At 40.6% G+C, this 22,020-nt stretch overlaps 2 protein-coding genes across 4 annotated transcripts in view; one reads left to right on the top strand and one right to left on the bottom strand.

The window, feature by feature from the left end:
- The window catches only part of Vps53 (VPS53 subunit of GARP complex), a 141,889-nt gene that overhangs the window by 65,819 nt on the left and 54,050 nt on the right, over nt 1-22,020 (top strand). For all 3 annotated transcript variants that reach the window (XM_026388792.2, XM_026388793.2, XM_026388794.2), the window contains 2 exons: nt 8,791-8,892; nt 17,341-17,435. In XM_026388792.2, coding sequence (XP_026244577.2) covers nt 8,791-8,892; nt 17,341-17,435 — 197 coding nt within the window. The remainder of the gene's footprint in view (nt 1-8,790; nt 8,893-17,340; nt 17,436-22,020) is intronic.
- Nucleotides 6,351-7,367, bottom strand: LOC113182759 (Golgi SNAP receptor complex member 2). The gene has a single exon (XM_026388799.2). The coding sequence runs from the start codon at nt 7,337-7,339 to the stop codon at nt 6,701-6,703; it is 639 nt and encodes a 212-aa protein (XP_026244584.2). The 5' UTR covers nt 7,340-7,367; the 3' UTR covers nt 6,351-6,700.

Below are 22,020 nucleotides of genomic sequence, written 5' to 3'. Positions count from 1 at the left end.
TCAATTTTAAAATACTAAGAGTTTTAGAAAAATTATGTCTTGAGTTGTAAATAATTTTTCCTCTTTAAATAGATGTCCACCAAAAAAAAAAAAGAAAAGAAAAGAAAAGAAAGGAAAAAGCAATATCTACTTGTTACAATCTCAGAAGACTAAAATATTTTAAAAGAAAGATCTCTTTCTTCTCTACTATTTTCCCTGGGTTATCCACTATTTAATAGTTTGGGATATACTTCCAAGTCTCCCTTACAAGCCTGCACACACAGCATACACAGGCTTTTTGTTTTTACAGAAAATAGAAAATGTTGCCCTTGTTTCTAAAGAGGATTTTATTAAGGGCTTCTCCTCTAACCAGCATTTATCACACATGTTTTTCAAGCTCTCTTTGTGCAGGGGCTTGGAAAAAGATGAAAAATTGCAGTAGACAGGTCTAGTAGGAGAAAGAAACCTGTAATAATTGTCACAAAATAAGGTCTGAACATGTGGTAGCAAGGGTGGTCCCTGGGATAGTAAACACCAGGTGTGGGTAGCCCTATGCTTCAGATCTTGGCTATCAACTGAAGCCCTCCGGCCATCTCTTTAAGGACAAATCAGGAATTGGGCTGGAGTAAAGCATTTATGGAACAAGAAATGCAGAAATTGTAGAACTTTCATCTCGTAACTGAAAGCTTTCTCCTCCAGGGAAAGGGGGAAAATATGTCTTAAATTTCAGAGTTCCTTCTTTGATAATGTGATGAGGCTAGGACCTCAAAAAGGAATTTGTGCAGACAGATCCAGATATGGATATGCACCTAACTAAAGCCAAACTCTTCTAAACAGTAAATGAGACAGCTTGGCTGTCTTGTGGCCCTTACTGTTTTAGAGGTGCTGGGAATCCCATGTGATTTAATCAGTGGTAATTAACTTGCTGTATGAAGAGGTTTACCTTCTTGTGTGGACTTCAAATCAAATCTCATCATAGCCAAAAGAATGAATTGTTTTAAAAGTGGAAAGTCATCCATTTCTTGGCCAATTTTTGATTTCATCTAGCAGTGCTGGAGTTATTTAAAATATAAATACAAATTAGTAATTTTCTATGGGCCATGACAGCTGCAAAGCAGGAATGAGAAGTGTGACCAGGTTGGCTCTGACAATAGGACTCTTGCACAGAAGGCTGTGTTGTGCCAGTGGTTTCTATCTGCAAAGACTCGGTCTCTTGCCATTGCAAATTAATCTAAGCAGTAGCATAGCCCTCCAAATAGCAGGAGGCTATACCTGCACCTCAGATGTTATATCATTTACCAGCAGGGTGATGTGTTTGCAGTTACTAAGGGCTTCTTGTAGATTAAAGAGGAAAAGAACAGTCCATTGTGCCTTTGCACTTTTGAATTCATAGGCCCGTTGCTTTCACTTCCTGGAGAGATCCCAGGGAGGGAGACAGTGGAGACAGGCTGACACTTGTGGTAGTTATAAGACTTTCAGCCTGCACTCTCACTTTTTTCCCTTCTGCAAGTTGCTGCTTTAAGAGGCTTAGCCCTTCTGCTCATGCCTATTAAATGCTAATAAAAACTTCCACATACTCAGCTTCCCCCTATGATCTTTCCCCTGTGTGCCAGATGGTGTATTAAACTGCTTTTCTTATGTCTAATGTACATTATCTCATTTAGTCCTCCTGACAGCTCTGTGAGCCAGGTGTCAGTGTCCCTCTGTGTTGCAGAGAAGAGAACTGAGGCAATTTTAAAAGTACTGAAAAGTTCAGTAGTACTTCCAAGTGGTGTAGCCTGGACTTGAGCTCAGGATTGTCAGGTCCAGCATCTGTGCCCTCAGCACTACACAAGTGTTCCCCATCTTAGTTATTGGCAGCACCAGCTTTGCAGTGGCTCAGGCCAAAAAGTGCATGGTCCCTGGTTCCTGTACTCCCCTCACCCTCACTTCCACTCTCTCAACAGTTTCTCTTGGCTCACTCTCTCCTGGGTTCTGAATCTGGAGACTTTTCTCTATCCACGTCACCAGCTTACTGCAGTCCCTCTCAGTCCCCATGCCTGGAATACTGCAGCAGCCTTGCAAACTGGTCTTCTTGCTTCCAGTGTGGTCCTTTCTTTCCATGGCTGTGGAATGATACTTTAGAAGACTATGTTAGGCATGCAGCTATAGTCCCAGCAATTTGGAAGGCTGAAGAAGGAGGATCATCTGAACCCAGGAGTTCAATTTCGAATTCAAGGCCAGGCAACCTGGGCAACAGAACAAGATCCAGTGTCTACTTAAAAAAAAAAAAAAATGAGATCTTGTCATTTCACTGTGTAAAACCCCCAATGAATGCTTACTTGCAATAAGAAGAAAACCTGATGGCCGACTAAAGGCTATATGATTGGGCTCCTGCTACTTCTCTACCTCATGCCCAGTGTCATCCTCTATCCTTCAGACTCACTAGCTCTGTCCAGCCTTTGCACCAGATCCCTCTGCTGGGAATATTCATTCTCAATTTTTGTCTGATTAGCTCCTTCTCCTTATTTACATCTCTGCTCTACTATTACCTCCCGAAAGGGGCCTTATTTGATCACTCTATATAAAGAAGACTTCCCCATACTCACTCTCAGCCCATCCTAGTTCCTAAACTTTATTTGCACACAGTGCCTCGCTTCTTAGCCTTTCTTTCTTCTGTTGCATCCCTGGTGCAAGGAAGGATGCCTGGAATAGAGTAGATGCTCAGCATATGATTTTTGAACAAATGACAAACATGCTATTTCCTCTGCCTAAAAAGCTCTTCCCTACCCCATTCTTCTAATCCACCTCACATATTTAGTTCTGGGGCATCCGTCAGTTCTGGCTCAAATATCATTTCCTTCGGGAATTTCCTGTGATCTCCTCTGCTTCATACTTTAGTTACAACTTATATTTTTCTTTCAAAGGTCTTACTACATGATTGTGTGGGTATTTGATTAAAGCCTGTTTTTCCCAGCAGACTCTGAACTCCATGAGAACAGAGTAGGTCTATCTTCCTCATTGCTTTCCCCTAAGTACCCAGTACTTCATTTGTTGAGAGATGATATGAAGGAACAAAGCATTTTTCTTACACTGACTTGGTCCTCCGCACTTGGAATGTGTGTGATCTAAATGGGCCAGGGGCACCTGGTGTCTATGACTCCCTTATCACTCCATTCATCGTTACATTAATAGAGACAGGTTGTATAAGTAGGAAAGAAGTTGGGGAACCTCTGGCCCAGGAAAGATAAGTAGTCTGTGCTTATACTAGCTAAGACGTTGCTCTGCTTGTTCAGTGCTGCCTTTTTATGTTGTGCCCCTTTCTGCTTTTATCCATTCACTTGACTCTTTCCACCAAAAGAGCCCAGGAACACCCCAGCTTATTTCCCTGACTTCCAATTTCGTCATGATTTTCAGTAACACATTGTGTTTTTTAACTGAGACCCAAGTGGCTGGGCACAGTGGCACACACCTATAATTCCAGCAACTTGAGAGGCTGAGGCAGGAAGATTATTATTTAGAATCCAACCTGAGCAACGTAGACCCTGTCTCAAAATTTAAAAAATAAAGATGAAAATGACTGGGGATATGCCAGGCACCGTGGCATATGCCTGTAATCCCAGTGGCTAGGAGGCTGAGACAGGAGGATTGCAAGTTCAGAGTCAGCCTCAAAAGAGAGATGCCAAGCAACTCAGTGAGATCCTGTCTCTAAATAAAATACAAAATAGAGCTCGGGATGTGGCTCAGTGGTCAAATGCCCCTGAGTTCAATCCCAGTATGCCCCCAGCCCCCCCAAAAAAAAAAAATTGAGGATGTAGCTCAGCACTCCTGAGTTCGATTCTCAGGGGAAAAAAAAACAACCTCGGCCCACCTGTATATAATTGTGAGATGTTATCAGCCCTAGTGAATTAGCAATAGATGAGGAACAGTCAAGAATTCAAACTCTGTTTCTATCACTGAATGGTTGATCAAAGCTTTAATTTTAGCTAACAGTATGTCTTTCCACATCTACAGAGCATCAAAAAATTCAGAATTATAGTGCCTCAGTTCAATAGTATGATCCCAAAATTAAGCCAGGAAATCAGGAATTTAATGCTATTAACTAATTTAATTTTTTTTGATGGGTCTTACTATATTATCCAGTCATGTCTTCAATTTCTGAGCTTAAGTGATCCTCCTGCCTCAGCCTCATGAGAAGCAGGGACTATATAGGTGCATGCCATCATGCCTGGCTTAATTAATTTTTTATTATTGTTGAAGCTTAGACATGGTAGATTCCCTTTATCTCTATTTCTGTCTCCTTAAAATACCAGTTCTTGAAATGACAGCTAAAGCTTATAAATATTGCTTTCTAAAGTAAACTTTATTTATGCAGATCCCCCCCCTCTCATATCTCAGGTAAAGAAGCCAAAGTTCAGAGGATACAAACATGAAATGCTTGCTTAGTTGGATCATACTGTGTCTCACTGCAAAAATTATTGTCTTACTAGTGATTACCATGAGCTAATGCAGTCATCACAAGGCTTTCTTCTTCTTTTTTTAATATTTATTTTTTAGTTATTGGTGGACACAGTATCTTTATTTTATTTTTATGTGGTACTGAGGATCTAATCCAGTGCCTCCTAACATGCTGGGTGAGCACTCTACTTCTGAGCCACAACCCTAGCCCAAGGCTTTCTTCTTATGTGAGGGCTATTGTTTCTCTACATAATAGCATCTCCAAGTGTTTTTGACAACTAAGTCATTTAAATGAGTGTAAGCAGAATTTTTTTTTTTTTCCACCTCCACAACTTTTATTCCCAAGTAGGGAGAACCTGCTGCAAAGGTGAGGCATGAAGGTTTATCAAGGCCAGGAATCACTATAAAGGCAGGTGTGGAAACTGGTATTCACTACAAAAAGATGCCCTACCAGCCAACAGGGCCGGGGGTTGGAGGTGTCTGTCTCCCAGAGTTCAAGTCCAAATGGCTCAGTTGCAACTTGCATACCTTCCTCCAAAGTGTACTGTCTGGCAGAATCCTCAGGTGCCCAGGAGACAAGACAGGTCTCTGCAGCCTAATAATCCATTTTATGGACCCTCAAGAGCTCTGTTCTGAGCATGGTGAAGATTTCAAAATGCCTCCCAAAGGCAGGTTGAAGATGCTGCAGCCCTACTGTCCCTGCTTCAGGTCACTGTTTTTGCTCTGCAGGGCTGTTAATCCTTTTCAGAAGGGGTCAGATTCCTCTTTTCTGGAAATCTAGGATCCCTGTTTAGCCCAGAGGGGTAGGGAGGGGTAATGGATGTCTCTTCTGATCAGAAGTCTGAAATTAGTACCCAGAAAATTCATGTTAAAAATCTGTGACAATTAAGAAAATTCACCAAAGGGGGAGTTACGCCACAAATACATATCCCTGAAGAGACCAGTATTGCTACTGAAACAGGTGAGTAAGGGAGGGAAGAGACCATACACAGTAGGAGGGAAAAGAGGCACAAGACAGTTCAAGCTACAAGGAACAAAGACAAAGTGTAAGTAGAATGATCAAGGGTGGAGTTAATACTGACCAGGTTTCTAGTTCCGGGGAATTCTGAGTGTTATGTTGCCTCACCATGAGGCTAAGCCTTAGGGTTGGTAGGACAGTTGTTCTCTGACAGATGAACAACTACACTCACCAGGTCTTTCTGGTACTTTCAGAAATTTATCACATTAGATAGACTTCAAAACAGACTGGCTTTATAATGAATTCCACAATACTCCAGGTATTGTTACAGCCTTAATCCAGGGCTGGGAAGGGAAAGTTTCTGGTTCCTGGAAAGTCTCACAAGAACATATAATCAGAGACATCTCCAGAGTGACCTACCCTGGCTAGGCAGGTGCTAATGTATTTCAAGGAAGAGAAGAGAGCCAAAGAATTAAGAGATGTTAGAACTAGAGATGAGACTGTAACTGACAAATAACTAACCTTTGCTCATTGCCACCTTCTTAAGACGCAAAGGCCCATCAAAGCCTGGGCATAGGTGCCCAGCTGCAGTCTCTGAGTTTTAAGAGAGCTAACCATTCTAATACTTGGAAAAAAAAAATTGGTGACTCGGGTCTTCAGTCTCCAGACTGAACACTCCCAGGAACACTGGCCTTCCTTCAGGAAGGACAAATGCCCAGCAACCATAGTATGGAAAAGCTTACCCTTATCAGCAATACCTTTAATGTCTCTGCTTCTCCTAGGTAGCTGCTTCCAGGAAAGGATGATGAGTGTTAGCAGTTAGTCATCTACATGTCAGTTGCTGGGGGAGGGTGGCAGGAACAAGAGTTTGTAAACGGATCCACTATAACAGGTGCAGGAAAAGGCCTCTTCCCTCTCCTTTCTGCTCATGCTCCAGCCTATTCATCAGGAGCCTCAAAGGCTGCTGATGACAAGGTGTGAACAGTGTGAACAGTCCTGTGCATGAGGCTCACTGCAGAAGCCTTCTCCAGGTGCACACAGTCATGTGGACAAAGCCATCCCTTCCCTTCCCCAGTGAGAATGAGGGTGAGAGAATCAGAACTTCTTTCACTTTCTACATACCACGCATCTTGGTGGCACTAACTCCCCAAGATGTCACAGAAAAAAGAGCAGTTTGATCACAATTACTCCTAAGTGGTCTTCACAGTTAAGTCAGGCATACATTTCAAAAGGTGGCCTCTAGGCCCTTCTCTCTCTTACGTGCACACACTCACAATCACACAGTCTCGCAGTGGGAACAATGTCCAGCCACTGGGTGTGGCCAGCTCAAGTCAGGTACTGCACCACGAGGAACATGACTACACAGGTGAGCAGCATCCCGCCGATCATGAAGTACTTGTCCTGGAAAGCCCTCTTCTCAATGAGTCGCATCACCGTGTTAGATAAGCCCAGCATGTTGGCAATATCAAGGATCTTTTTCTGAGTCCCCTTCAAGGTCAGTCTCTGGGCCCTCAGTCCCTCCAGAATACTGTGCCCGCCTCCAATGAGGTCATCCATGCCGTGGTGAATGTTGTGGAGGGAGGAGTTAAACTGCAGTGATTCGTCCATTGGTATGGTGGTGGCAGAGTCATTAGTGGTGAAGGTACGAGACAGAAGCTCCTCTCGCTGTCTCTCCTGCTGCTCCCTGGCATAGCGTCGGTGCTGGAAGTTTCGGAGAGCAGTCTGCAGGTGCTGGACATCATACTTTAACTGGTCAACTCGAAGTTTGGCATTCTGTCTTTTGTTAGGGGGTTCCTTGCTGGACAAAATCTCCAGACGTTCTAGATGGCTGAATATCTGGTCTATGCTTGCTTGGATTTCATTTTCTACTAAGTGCAGAGACTGCTTGTCTGCCGTCTCCAGGCGTCCCATGTGAGACTGGATCTCGTGGACCTGCTTGTGCGTTTGTTGGTACAGTGGCTCCATGTCGCCGGCCCCGCCGGCCCGGGCTCTGGCTTTCCGTAAGCAGAATTATCTTAAAGCCCAAAGCAAATACTGATGCAGTTCTTTTTGTGTGTGTTTAGACTTGTTTTTGTTTTTTGTTTGTAACAAAAATTATCACCTTCAGGTGATAATTATAAGCTTGACAGTAAGTCACCACATCATCCATCTGCTGTCCCTCTTGGCATAGGAATTAGTTCAGTTTGCTCCACTGGTATACATTAAAGTGACACAAGTACATTCAGAAACTCCCTCTCCCCTTAGCTTCTTGTCTCAAGGTTGCCATCCCTTGACCCACCACCTCATCCCTGGTGCCAACCAATCCCTTTTGTCCTGATTGTCCATTTGGCTTCTTTTCTGCTAAAACTCCCCAGCACCTAAGCATAAACAACATTTGTAGGTCAAAATTGTAAAAAAAAAAAAAAAATCAAAAGAGCTGTCTTGATTCTATAGTTGCACTGGAATTAGCATCATCAGTGACCCTTGTATATGTCATGTGGTTCTTCTAGGGTTTCACACACTTTGTTACATTTGATCCTTCAAACAGTCCTGTGACTATGTCCTCATTCAGCAGAGGAAGCTCCTGTGGCTAGGTGATTTTGCCAGCATAGCAAAATTGGAACAAAAACCCATGTCTCCTGCCCCTGGCTTTCCCATTAGCCCATGGTCCTGCTCAGTGTTGTATTTTGAAATAGTGATCCTGTTCAGGAGCTGGGAAATAGTTTTTCTGAAGGCGATTTCTCTCATGGTTGTAATGGGACTTATTTGGGAAGGACTTCTTTCTGTAATGTAGAACAGACAAGATTAAATTTTTTTAATATTTATTTTTTAGATGTAGATAGACACAACACAATGCCTTTATTTTTATGTGGTGCTGAGGATCGAACCTGGATCCCACCTGTGCTAGGCGAGTGCTCTACCGCTGAGCCACAATCCCAGCCCCAACTTCATAGTTTGTTCTTGAATTCAAATCCATCTGGCATTTGGATTCAATTTTATTTTTTGAGCACCTTTTACATGCCAGACATCAAAGATAGGATGGGCGGGGTAGACAGATACGATCTCTCCATGTTGACATCTAGTGCCAGAAGACAAATGAGCAATTGTAGTATTTTAATAAATAACCCGGGGAGAGGATGTACAGGATGGGATGGGAACACATGCCAGGGACATCTAACCCAAACTTGACAGAAAAAGTCTCCCAGAAGAGGAGACTTCTAAGTTGAGGACTGAAGGATGAATGAGAATTTTAGCTAGATTAGAATCAGAGTAAGGTGAACAGTAATGTTTCTAGAAGATGAAAAGACGTGAAGGCCTGGAAGTAAGACTGTGATCCATCCTAACATAGCTATCAGGGAGACTTGGAAAAAGCAGAAGACTGGTGGGAAGTCTGTTGGACATGTTTAGAAGATAACTGTCTCGTGTCTTATTAATAGAAAAAGCTCGAGTCTCCACCACCATCCACCAACCCCTTCCTGGAAGATGAGTCAGCACCAGAGATGGAGGAGCTGGCAATCGAGAAGGGAGAGTTAGATCAAGTAAGTCTGCTTTGCGTTACCATGTGTAACCTACCCAGTCTTCCTGTCTGAGAATGGATTGGCTAGCTTCATGTATGATCCTTTGGCTGTTACCCACATTCAGAGATGATGATAGTGGTGGTCTTTATAGAGGGCCTTTATCTGGAATTGTATTCAGAAAACAGAAAAAGCAGCCCTTCCCACCCTTGCTCTTTGCTCCCAAAGAACCTCACCTCCAGCATTCAGCAAGGCTCACAAGCTTAATCAGACCATGCGGCAGGGCACGATTGTACTCTGCCCCATTCATCATCTCCTGAACTTGTCAGCGTCCCTTTCCGATGCACTCTAATGTGGTACTGTGATGATGTGAGAGGCTGAAAGATCCTGGGGGTAGTTAGCAGCACCCTGGGCCGAGAGAGGCCTCCATGCAGCGTAAGCTGATCACTTTAGGTCTGGAAGCCATTGGGGAGGCCTGGAAATATCAAGGTGACCACTGGCATCTTTGGAGTGTTACTTTTCTAAGCACACTAGAACTTTAATTTCCTTTTGATTTTTCTGTCCAGCTCTAAATTTCCTCTCCCTTCATCCTACAGAATGGTGTTTTTGTTTCCCTACCATTTTATGACAAGAGAAGTTAGAGCAATAAATCAGAACATTTCTTTTCTGGATAAGTGATCCTTCTTTTTAATTTTCTACACTTGGCTGCTAGAGGATTACTTTATGATATTGTTTTACTCCAGGCACCACCAAAAGGGAGGCTGACCAGCTTTGGAAACCCATAGCCACATGCTTTGCTGCTGGCCCTGTGTTGCTAGCATGGAGAGGGTAGGTGTGCAGTCCTGGCAGGAGCCAAGAAAGTGGAATACATGGAGCAGTAAAATGTGTCTGATCCACTGATTAAATAATTGTGATTACATGGACACCTCACATTTTTGTGGTGCTTTGTAATTAAAAAATCTTTTACAGGCCGTATTTCATTTTGCCTTCACAGTGCCTAGCTCTTTTTTTTTTTTTAATATTTATTTATTTATTTTTTAGGTGTAGATGGACACAACACAATGCCTTTATTTTTATGTGGTGCTGAGGATCGAACCCGGGTCCCGCCCGTGCAAGGCAAGCGTTCTACCACTGAGCCACAATCCCAGCCCTAGCACTTTTTTTATAGGTGATGAAACTGTAGCACAAAGAGCCTAGTGACTTGTCCAAGGTCACATAGTTTAGAAAAAGAAGAGCTAAGACTGGAAGTCATGTCTAGAAGTCAGAAACTAGAATTTTTTTTCCAAAAGGTTGTTTTTCTTTTTGTTTTGCTTTGTTTTTAAATACATAGAAAGCTCATAGATACAAGTGAATGAACAACACTGAAGAGATATCTTGAGGCTGTATCCCAAAGATAAGTGGGAATAGGCGTGATTGATTTAAAACCATCATATGATTGGCTAGCGTGGGAGGAAAAAAAAATTCTTCTATCTAAAGAAATGCAGTTCCCACATTGTGAGAGCCAGGACTCAGAGGGGTGGAGGGGTCTCCTTCTTCCTCATTTGGCCACCTGTATCCTAAGAACATGCTTTGTGCACTCGTGCCATTTGCAGGGCCCTCGTGTCTCCCCAGTACTAGTTGCAGCCATTATCATGTTCAGAATTGTGCAGGAAAGCATTCAGATGCTTTTCATGCTGCCGTGAGAAGATTTCCCTTTAGCTGGTCATCTCTAGATATTATTATGCTGGATTATGATAGATTTTTCCATTATCTAGGAAATCAGTTTTGCCTGGTAAAATAAGATTTTTCTGTCTCTTGGAACTTTTTTTGCATATTATAAAAGCTTGAAGTTTTTGTAAGACTAAGACCTGCCCATCCTAAGGTACAGAACTCTGACATCTGACAAATACATGGTGTAAGGCAGAGCCGTGTGGTAGAGGAAGTGCTGGACCCTGGTCTGCCATTAACTGACCATGACCTTAGATAGTTTACTTACTGTCTCTAGACTTTCCTGCTTTCTTTATCTTTAGAGATGGCTAATAGTTTTCAAACTCTATTCCTTGATATCCTGTCACATATAATGGTGGGGAATTGGGAGAGAGTAGAGACCTGGGTCTTAGCCAGAGGAATTCTAGTCCTAGTCACATTGTACTGTGGAATTCTAGGTAAAATTTCTTTTGATCCTGGGGTTTTATGTCTGTTTAAAAAAGAAAAAAGAAAAGAAAAGAAAAACTAAACTAAATGGGAAACTCCTGGTCTTGATGGTCCATCAGTAATTCATGGACTGTTCCTCATTAGTAATAAAACGTTGACACTAGTGACTAATGCCTCCTCACATGTCATCCCCAGCCTCCCATGCCTCAACAGCACTTGTCTTTGTCTCTGGCAGGTTAGGTGGAGCCCCAGGACCTCCCTCTTCTCAAAAGCCTGTGGGCTTCTAGAGTTGGGTGCACAGAAAGAGCAGGACACCTGTGGGATGTTGGGGAGGGATTCCATAGGATGTCAGCCGAGAACCAGCCAGAGGTGGTTGTATGGAAACCCCTCCTGGTTGCCCTGAGTGACCCAAGTTATTCCCTTGCTGCAATTGGTAGGTAGCTGGCCCTCAAGGTAAGGATCACTCCCTGCTCACTACTGCAGCTAAGCCTGGCTGTTGGGAAGAGAGGGTGAACTTGCAAAGCAGTATTTACTTTAAAGGAGGCATGAACAATTTGTTGCCAAGATAGTCCCAGTGATAAAAAAATGACATATGAAAGGGAACCAAGGGTACTGAAAAAGAAGAAATCAGGAATCTCTGGTTTAAAAATGTACCCTTTTGGTGATCCAAGCAGTTAGATTTAATCTGTTTACATTGGATAGTAATGAAAGGAAATGGGACCAGCTGCAGACCTCCTTACTGTGACAACAGTAACCTTTTATTATTCCATCAAACTCCAGGAGGAAATAGCTTAAACATCTGCAGCTTTTGGACAGAATTCACACACTCAGAAATCCAGCCTGAATGCTACTGCTAAATGACTTAGTGTATTCTTTAAGCCAAGGATCAACCCTTTAGGGAGCTGCATAGTGCAAAGGAAGACACCAGTTTGAGCTGAAATTCCAGCACCTACCATATAAATAGGAGCACATTCATGAAACAGCTATAGGCAAGAGCGGGGGGAAGTAAGAAAAAGAAATTTGAGCAGTTTGTGCCCCCTTTCTTCAGCTCACACTAAAAATGCTGGAAGAGGGCCTCCATGTTGTGGTGACAGGACTGAATGACCTCTCCACACTGCAGATGAGCACTGTTAGTGGGCAGAGGCAGGGCAGAGCAGTCACCTGTAGGTGGGGTTGGGACACCAGCCCTGTCTGGTTTGTGACTTTTGGAGTGTCCTGGGACCTTATCAAGCGTGACTTGTGAAGACTCATCAAGATGAGTTGGTTGGAATACCAGGAAGTCATTCTATTATATCACTTGGGGTCTATATTTAATACCAAATGAATCCTTAGACCTATTCAGGCATAATTTTTTTTCATGTATTGCTTTAATGCATACATTGAAAAAAGAGGAAACTACAAGCAGAATAAATAGATTAAGATATTACTAAAATTTCTTCACATGCAGGGTCCAGCTCTTTGGAACTATTTGTTAAAAAAGCTTTATGTTGCTGGTTATGGTGTTACACACCTATCTCTAATGGCTTAGGAGGCTAAGGCAGGAGGATCCCTTCAACCCAGGAATTCCAGGCCAGCTTGGGCAACGTAGCAAGACTCGCATCTCAAAAAACAAGCAACCAAAAACAGCTTTATATTTTCAAATAACTATAGATTCAGAAGTTGCAAACAGTACAGAGCAATGCTGTGTGCTTGTCTCTCAGCCTTCTCCAGTAGTGATAGCAAGCAGAACTAGAGTGATCATCAGAAGTAGAAAATGGGTCCAAACCTCTTTCTCAGGCCTGGATGCCTGTGTTTTTCCACACACTGTTGTTCTCTGAGTTTTGGAATGTGTTGGCAATGGGGTGTTTCTTAAGAATGCCCCACTGCTGCCCCGAACAGTGGTACACACTTGTAATCCCAGAGCTTTGGAAGGCTGAGGCAGGAGAAGCAGAAGTTTAAGGCCAGCCTAGGCAATTTAGGGAAACCCTGTCTCAAAATAAAAAGGGCTAGGGGTATAGCTCAGTGGTAGAGCACTCTTGGGTTTAAGTCCCTGTACTGGGGTTGGGGGAAATGTCCTGCTGTTGTATCTGCAGTTTTTTTTGCCAGATCAGTGGCACCCATTCTCCAAAGTTTTTTTGTTGTTATTCCTTACTTTTAAAAAGCAATTTCAAACTTAGAAAACAGGTGAAAGGGGCTGGGGTTGTGGCTCGGTGGTAGAGCGCTCATCTAGCACGTGTGAGGCCCTGGGTTCAATCCTCAGCACCATATAAAAAAATATATAAATAAAATAAAGGTATTGTGTCCAACTACATCTAAATAAATAAATAAATATTTTAAAAAAACAGGTGAGAGAATTTTATAAGGAACTCTCAAATATCTTTCATCTAGATTCAGCAATTGTTAATATTTTGCTACATTTACTTTATTTTTTCCTCCCTATTCTTTCTCCTTTCCTCATTATTGCAAAACAATTTGGAAGTGTTACAGACATATGCCCTTTACTCCTAAATATTTCAACATATATTTCCCAAGAACATTCACTTAAAATACCACACAGAAAATTGAACACCAGTAGTATATTTTTCTTTAAAGACTTTATTTAAATTTCATAAGGTAGCCATTTCAGAATAATGCATTAAAACCCTGTCAGCAGTGTTTAATTGGGAAATTGCACATAAATTTGTATGTCAAAAAACCAGATACAATATATACATGTAAAAATGAGAATATTCTTTATTATGTAAGCTCATTTATAATTACCAGAACATATCCTGCAGAAGTGTGAATATTTTCTTCCAAGAAAAGGCAAAAAAAATTAATCAAAGGAATAATTATATGATGATTATGTTTTATTAGTAAAAATATAACTGGGTATAGTGACCATATTTTTCAAGTCTAAAGTCAAGATGTAGTCTTACAAATTCAGACAAATTAAATCACATTTTAAAATTTATTTAGTCAATTACCTTTTTTAAAAAATATTTTGTGGGGCTGGGGATGTGGCTCAAGCGGTAGCGCGCTCGCCTGGCATGCGTGCGGCCCGGGTTCGATCCTCAGCACCACATACAAACAAAGATGTTGTGTCCGCCGAAAACTAAAAAATAAATATTAAAATTTTTTTGTTTTCAGTTGCAATTGGACACAATACATTTATTTTTATGTGGTGCTGAGGATTGAACCCAGCTCCTCGCACATGATAGGCAGGCGCTCTACCGCTGAGCCACAACCCCAGCCCCTAGTGAATTACCTTATCAAAAAGAGAGGAAGAGGGGCTGGGAATGTGGCTCAGTGGTAGAGTTCACGCCTAGCATGTACGAGGCCCTGGGTTCTATCCTCAGAACCATATAATATAAATAAAATAAAGATATTGTGTCCAACTACAACTAAAAAATAAATACTTAAAAAAAAAAAAAGAAAGGGAGGGAGGGAAGGAGATACTGACTTACAAAAGGTAGAACAAATGGGTGACAGCCTTCCCTCACTACCTGCATTCTTCATTGTGGGTCTTGCATTTTAAACTAATGGAAGCACAAAAAGTTTCCAGGGCATCTCTGGGTATAGCAAGTTCAAACTGGATAAACTAGTCTTGTGCATTCCCTGAGGCCCTCTTGCAATCTCCACCTAAGGCCTGACTTTGGCAGTGGCTTCCAGATGATGAGAGCAAACAAGCCAGAGTGTAGTCAAGAAGGACCAGAGTTTCTAGAAATCATGCCAAAAAATTAAAGATAGGGAACTCTTAGAAGGTGAAAAAGGAAGAGAGCTGAGCACGAGATTGAATGGGTCTAAAGTTGACATTTAATTTGTGGTAATTATCATCAGTTTTTACAGATGTTTTTAACCATTGCATTGCTTTATAAACAACAACAGGAGAAATGGCCAGAAAAGGTAACTATTATTTCTGTCTTTCTTTGGGGACTTCTAGTGGCTGTTCCAGTACTTATGAAAAGATAGGGACAGTTTAAAAGGGTAGATCTTAAGTATACTTAATAATAGGAGTGGGAAAAAACTTTGGGAGGTAATGGGTATGGCTCTGATGGTGGTGCCAGTTTCATGAGTGTATACTTAACTAATGTTAAGATGTATACATTGGGGCTAGGGTTGTGGCTCAGTGGTAGAGTGCTTGCCTAGCACGTGTGAGGCACTGGGTTCAATCCTCAGCACCACATAAAAATAAATGAGTAAAATAAAGGTATTGTGTTCATTTCCAACTAAAAAATATTTTTTAAAAAAAGATATATACATTAAGTATTTTAAGACAAATGTATACATATTCCCAAACTCATGAGGATGTATATATTAAATTTGTACAGCTTTTTATGTTATTCATATCTCACTAAAGTGGCTTAACAAAAATAATATGTGTAATTCATTCAACAAATAGGTTATGGCTGCCAACTTATAAACCAAATTTTACTCTAGTATCAACCACAGTAAGATGTCTTTGGCTCAGAGTCCTTTTGTTGGCATTTGACAATGGACAGAATTGGCTTTTTTTAGGAATAGAAAGTAATATGTGAGAAGATCCTTACTTTTTTTTTTTTAGATGTTTGGAAAGGATTTTTTTTTTTTTTTTTTGGTAGGAGGATGGTGCTAGGGATTGAACTCAGGGACTGGTGCACGTGAGGCAAGCACTCTACCAACTGAGCTACATCCTCAGTCCTGGAAAGGAATTTTATAGCAAATACAGTTTTTACAATGCTTGCCTGCCAAACTGTTTTATTTATCAGTGATTTTCAAGTATTAGTATAAGGACCAGTTACTGGTCTATTTTTCAGTGCTCTATGATAAAAAATATAGACAAGATAGTCTGCCTCCCACCCCCACCCCCTATCCCTACCCCCCAAGCCAGGTTACCAACCATCCTTTCTTGGAAAGAACTGCCTTATTTTTTATTTTTAAATATCTTTTATTTATTTATTTTTATGTGGTGCTGAGGATCGAACCCAGGGCCTCGCCTGTGCTAGGCAAGCGCTCTACCACTGAGCCACAACCCCAGCCCAGAAAGGACTGCCTTTATGCTGCTATTTTAGTCTTATAAAATTTGGGCGCCCCACTCCTTGATGTATACCCAAAGGTCTTAAAATCAGCATACTATAGTAACATAGCCACATCAATGTTTATAGCAGCTCAGTTCACTATAGTAAACTGTGTATCGACTTAGATGCCTTTCAATAGATGAATGGATAAAGAAACTGTGGTATACGTACATAATGGAACATTACTCAGCATTAAAAGAGAATTTGCAGGTAAATGGATGGAATTGGAGAATATCATGCTAAGCTAAGTAAGCCAATCCCCAAAAACCAAAGGCTGAATATTCTCTCTGATAAGTGGATGCTGATCCATAATGGGGATGGGGGAGGCATAGGAAAAATGGAGGAACTTTGATTGAGCAAAGGGGAGGGAGGGGAGGGAAGGTGCAGGGGGTAGGAAAGATGGTGGAATGAGATGGACATCATTACTCTAGGTACATGTATGACTACACATATGATGTGACACTACATCATGTACATCCAGAGAAATGTAAAGTTGTACTGCAATTTTGTACAATGAATGAAAATGCATTTTGCTGTTATATACCTAATTAGAATAAATAAATAAATTAATCTTTTAAAATTTGGGCATATAAAATGTTTTCTTTTATGAATTTGTGATAAGGATAGAAAGTAGCAAAACAAAAAGTTAACAACCCTCTGTACTAACCCTCTCTACCCTTCTATTTCTTATGTTTACTTGTCATTAAAACCCCCAAGTTTAAGAGCTATTGTAGGAAAACATTTATGTGAGAGATAAGAGTCTTAGTTTAGGATATAAATAGCTTTGTTATGTGATTTTGGGCAGACTATCAGGACCTCAGAGCCCCCATTTCTTGAGGTGTAGAAGAGTAGTAATGAGACCTACTTGATGGATTATTGTGAGGAATAGAGGAGACATTATTTGTTATTGAAGTACTTGGCCCATAACAATCAGTAAATGGAGGCTCTTAGAATTAGATCATGTGAAAGCACTTCAACACCATACAAATACAAGGTGGTGCTATGATTAGCCAGGATTTAAAATTTAAAATATCAATCAGATGATGAATAACTGCCAAAATGAAAACGCATGTGTTATCTAAGTAGCAGTAAATCTTTCATCATACACAGCAAGTAAATAATGCTAACAAAGCTGGTGTCTCATTCACAGACTGGGATGAGTCATAATGTAAGACATATTCCTACTTCATTACATTGAGTATTTGTTTACCTATAATCTAAAAGTGTACTTTGAAGTGATGTTTTCTTTGAAACTGCTTGAAAATTTGCAAAGATTACTCAAATTTTGGATTTCTCTTTACTTTTTCTCTCTTTTTTCTTCCAGCCAAAGAAGCCTAAAGTCCCAGACAACCCATTTCATGGCATTGTTTCCAAGTGTTTTGAGCCTCATCTGTATGTGTATATTGAGTCCCAGGATAAGTAAGTGACAGGCACTTTGCTGATTTCAGTCAGCATTTCTACACCTTCTGGTCATGTTGAGTCTTACAAGGGCACAACTCCTTTCAGAAGCAGAAGGAGAGACTTGATATACCTGTGACCCCCCCTGGAGCTCATTAAGGACCTTAGCATGAAAGAGGCCCTGGATTCTATCTCCAATACCACAAAAAAAGAAAAAAATATATTTTTATATCTTTTGAATATTATCAGTTATTTTGTCTATAATGTCAGAAGTCTGAGGATTTTTTTTAATTAAACCCCACTTATTTATTTATTTATTTATTTATTTATTTTTAGTTGTAGATGGACACAGTATCTTCATTTAGTATTTTTTAAATATGCCTCATCTGTGCATCTAGGCAAGTGCTCTACCACTGATCCACAACCCAACCCCTATTTTTATTTTTTATTTTAAGATAGGATCTCACTAAGTTGTTGAGGGCCTTGCTGAGTTGCTGAGGCTAGACTTGAACTTCTGATCCTCCTGTCCTAGCCTCCTGCGTCACTGTAGTCACTGGGATTATAGGTATGTGTCACTACACCTGGCCAAAAGTCTGAGTTTTGCTATAATACAGCCCTGTATAAATCTCAGAAGCCCCTTGTGGGTACTTAGCTCTCATTGAATTCTGACATTTGTCAGCTCACAAAGCTTTACAATGTCAGGCTTTGGACATTGTAAGAAACCTTTATCTCTAAAGTATATGTTTTCAAGTATAATTTTACTTTTCATCTTGAAGTAATTTTGACTATCAAAAAAATTACAAAAATAGAACAAAAAATTCTCATATACCCTTCCCCAGATAATATTAACATTGTATATAATTACAATTATCAAAATCAGAAAAGTAATATTATCTTCTTCTGGTCCAGGACCTCTAATAATTTTGTGTTTAGCCACCAGGTCTCCTCAGTCTCCCTTAATCTTGAATAGTTTTTTGTTTTTTCTTTATCTTTCATGGCCTAGACTCTTTTAAAGGGTATTGACCAGCTTTTGCTTGATGTTTCTTCTTATGCTTTTTTTTTTTTTTTTTTTTTTTGAGTCAGGTGTCTCAGGCTGGTCCTGAACTCCTGAGCTCAAGCAGTATTCCTGCCTCAGCCTCCCAAATAGCTGAGACTATAGGCCAGTAGCAGAACTATGTCCATTAGAGGTTTCTTCTTCAACCCTTGCCTATTTGGCAAGATGACTTTAAAAGTGAGAATGCATTCATTACAGTGCATTGTATCAGGAGGCACACCATGTAGATTTATCCCAATACTGCTGATGTTAACTTTGATCACTTTTGTAAAGTGGTGCCTGTAAGCTTTCTCCACTGTGAAGGTACTATTTTTTACTTGTAACTATTAAGTTTCTTTCAGAGAATACTTTGAAACTATGTAAATATCCTGCTTCTAATCAAGCGCTAGTTCACTGATTTCAGAATCCCTCTGTTATTTTTGCCTGAAGCAATTATTATCATCAGGTTTGCTTCATATCGATTGTTTCCATCATTTCTTCTAGACTTACCAGTTGGAGTTCTGTTGTAAGGAACTTTCCTCCCCATTTGTTTATTTATGTTAATATGGACTCATGGATTCTTATTGTAGTTTATGGATTATCCATTTACTGTATGTGCTTTTCACAAACTCCTAGGCTCCAAAATTTTTTGCATATTAGTCCACCATGATCCAGTTTCTTCACAGCCAGAAGGTGATCATGTTCCAGTGTCTTGTTGTTCTTGTTGGGGATATTAGGAAAGGAGGAAGACCTCTTCGTCATATTTTGGAAAAGTAGGGTTTCTGGAAGAGGGCAGGTCGCCCAAAGACAAGCTGGCCTGGACCCTGAGGTCTCAAATGAGTATAGAGAGGAGTACAGAGAGGTCCCATGGAGGAGAACAGCAGTGCCTGTGAGAAAGCTCTTGAGGGCAGTTCTATATGAAAACTTTGCCCAATATCCCCTCACTTTTTTTTTTTTAATACTTCTCTCATAAGTTAATAAGTACTTGTTTCTAAATGTTTCAGGTATAAACTATAAGATTTAAGAGAATGTTTGAAGTGGGGACAATATTATTATTCACTTATTTGATTTTATAGATTAATAAAGTACTTCATATTAAAATGCCAGAAAATAAACTTTATATAAGGGCTTCTATATTAATAAAAACAAGGTCCCATCCCAAGGGGAAAAAAACTTGCCTTGCCATTGATTGCCTTGTGAAGGCTCTCTTTTCCTCTTCAGTTTGTACTGGGAGTATCTCCAGCAGGCACAGAGAGGGGCAGTGGTTGCTATGGATGTTTTTGTTCTTTGAGAGTACCTTGTCTTCTGTCTTCAGAAAGATTCCTCCCAGGATTGGGAAACTCAGTGGTCATGCACTTGTCTAGCATACACAAGGCCCTGAGTTTGATCTCTAGCACTGAAAAAAAAAAAAAAAGTTTTCTCCCAGGTCAGGCTTGATGGTGGGTGCCTGAGATCTTTTTTACTAGAAGGTGATACAGGAGGATCATTTGAGCCCAGGAGTTTGAGGTCAGCCTGGGCAACATAGCAAGACCCTGTCTCCAAAAAAAAAAAAGAAAAAAAAAGGAAAGAAAGAAAATAAGTAAGACACCACTTAGGAACAGAAAAAAGATTAATTATTTATTTTCCTGTTAAGGAACTAGGGATTCAAGCAACCCACTTTGATGACCATTTTCAATTAGAGCACCATCTTGTCTTATCAACCCAAATTCTTATAAATCTTATTTCAAGAAGGTTGTAACATGCATGTCTGAGATATCCACATCCTTTCCAAAAGACCTACTTCATTTGAAGAGTCATTTTTCTGAATCATAATTCTGGTATCCATTCTCACATGACCTTGATTCATACAAAGTGTACTCATAATTCATGATACTTTGGGCAAAGACCAGGCCTGCCTTCCTCCAGGCCTCTCCATTTCTCCATGAAAGATGCAGTGCTTGGCCTGCGTTCAGCCTCACTAGGATGTTTCTAGGCCCTAGGGAAGCAGTATCAGCCCCTCAGGAAGGAGGACTGAGTAGGTTATGGTAACTCCAGATTAAATGGCAGAAGTTTAAGTAGAAGATAGAGTTTAAGAACTCCATTTCCTCTTCTGTCAGAGGAGTCAGATACATTGATGCCAAAAACAGTGGTTATTAACCTTTTGTGAATTATAGATCCTTTTGAGAATCCATTGAAAACTATAGATTTTGTTGTTTAAGAAAAAAAGAGTTCAATTATACCCACATACTAATTTTGAGTATAATTTCATGGGGTTTTTAGGAAGCCCTTCTGCCACCTCAGTCAAAGAATCCTGAGGCTAGGAAAGGAACTCAGGTGGGACTAATTTCATGCAGTTACTACTCTACTATAAAAATCAAAGGAGAAAAGTCTTAGATTGTTTACCAGCTCCCAGAGGACACAAAGCACAGTATAGTGGAATGAGGACCCGAGTGCCAGATAGACCTGGATTTGAATCGGAGCTCTGAACTTACTAGCCTGGGACGTGAGCATGCTACTTAGCCTTTCCACCAATATTTTGTTCTCTATGCAGTGAAGTTTATAATGCTTATGTCATTGTTTTGTGGTGAGAGTGAAATAAGATGACAATAGTGGTCCTTGCACACAGTAAATGGTGCTTAGGAACTATTCCTGCCTTGCCCTCCCCTGATCCCTGATTGGTTTCTTTCTCTCTCTCTGTTTTTTTTTTTTTTTGTTTTTTGTTTTTTTTGGGGTTTTTTTTAGTGATGCTGGGGATCTAACCCAAGGCCTTGCTCATTGCTGGGGAAGTGTTCTACCGCTGAGCCACACCCCCAAACCCCTCCCCATGATCTGGTTTAGGACTCCTATGTAGGTAGGCAACATTATCAATGTTGCCAGTCTCCTTCTGGGCCTGGCATGGAGTTCATCTTCTCACCTCCCCAGCCTCCCACCTGCCCAAGGAATATTCTGGCAGCACCTGCCCCAACCAAAAGCTAAGCAATAGTAGGAGACCTGAGGAACCAGTTCTCAGGGAGGAAGCAAGAAGTAGAGTCCCCGTGGCCACCTCTTACACAGATTAGGCTAAGCTGTCTTCACATGCTTGAAGTGGTTTTCTCAATTTTTATTTTTGTTCAAGGAAGAAGTTAGTATCTTTACTCAGGAATATATAGTGATTTCCCTTGACTGATTCTGCAGAAGAGAGTTCTACCTAGTCACTGTCTTCACTCCATTCTGTGTTATTTATTAGAGAAGTTATTGATGATGTCATTTTTGCCCATTTTCCTGAGTTCCTGTAACAGCTTGTTAAAATAGAACTCCCCATTCCCCTTTCTGACTTTGTCAAGCCTAGAGTTTCTCTGTAATTAATTGTTTGTTGTTTATTTGTAATTAATTCCAGCTGACCAAAGAGTTACAAAAATTGTACATAATGCTCTTTTATGTTCTTCGTGCAGACCCCATAGTTATCAGTTACCCATCCCAGCTTTCTCTCATACACATGTGTGTATATATACACATACATTTTTTTGAACCATTTGAATTCTTTAGTTGCAGTCAGTGTGTCCCATTACTCTTCGTGTTTTATTTTAATATATTTTTTAGTTGTAGATGGACACA

This window comes from Urocitellus parryii, chromosome 7, assembly GCF_045843805.1.
Source record: "Urocitellus parryii isolate mUroPar1 chromosome 7, mUroPar1.hap1, whole genome shotgun sequence".
Classification (NCBI taxonomy): Eukaryota; Metazoa; Chordata; class Mammalia; order Rodentia; family Sciuridae; genus Urocitellus; species Urocitellus parryii.
The sequence above is the reverse complement of the archived record's forward strand: the minus strand, read 5'-3'. Positions and strand labels throughout refer to the sequence as shown.

Bases quoted from the DNA above. Each gene is read 5' to 3' on its own strand.
- LOC113182759 (XM_026388799.2), bottom strand. From the start codon at position 7,339: ATGGAGCCACTGTACCAACAAACGCACAAGCAGGTCCACGAGATCCAG.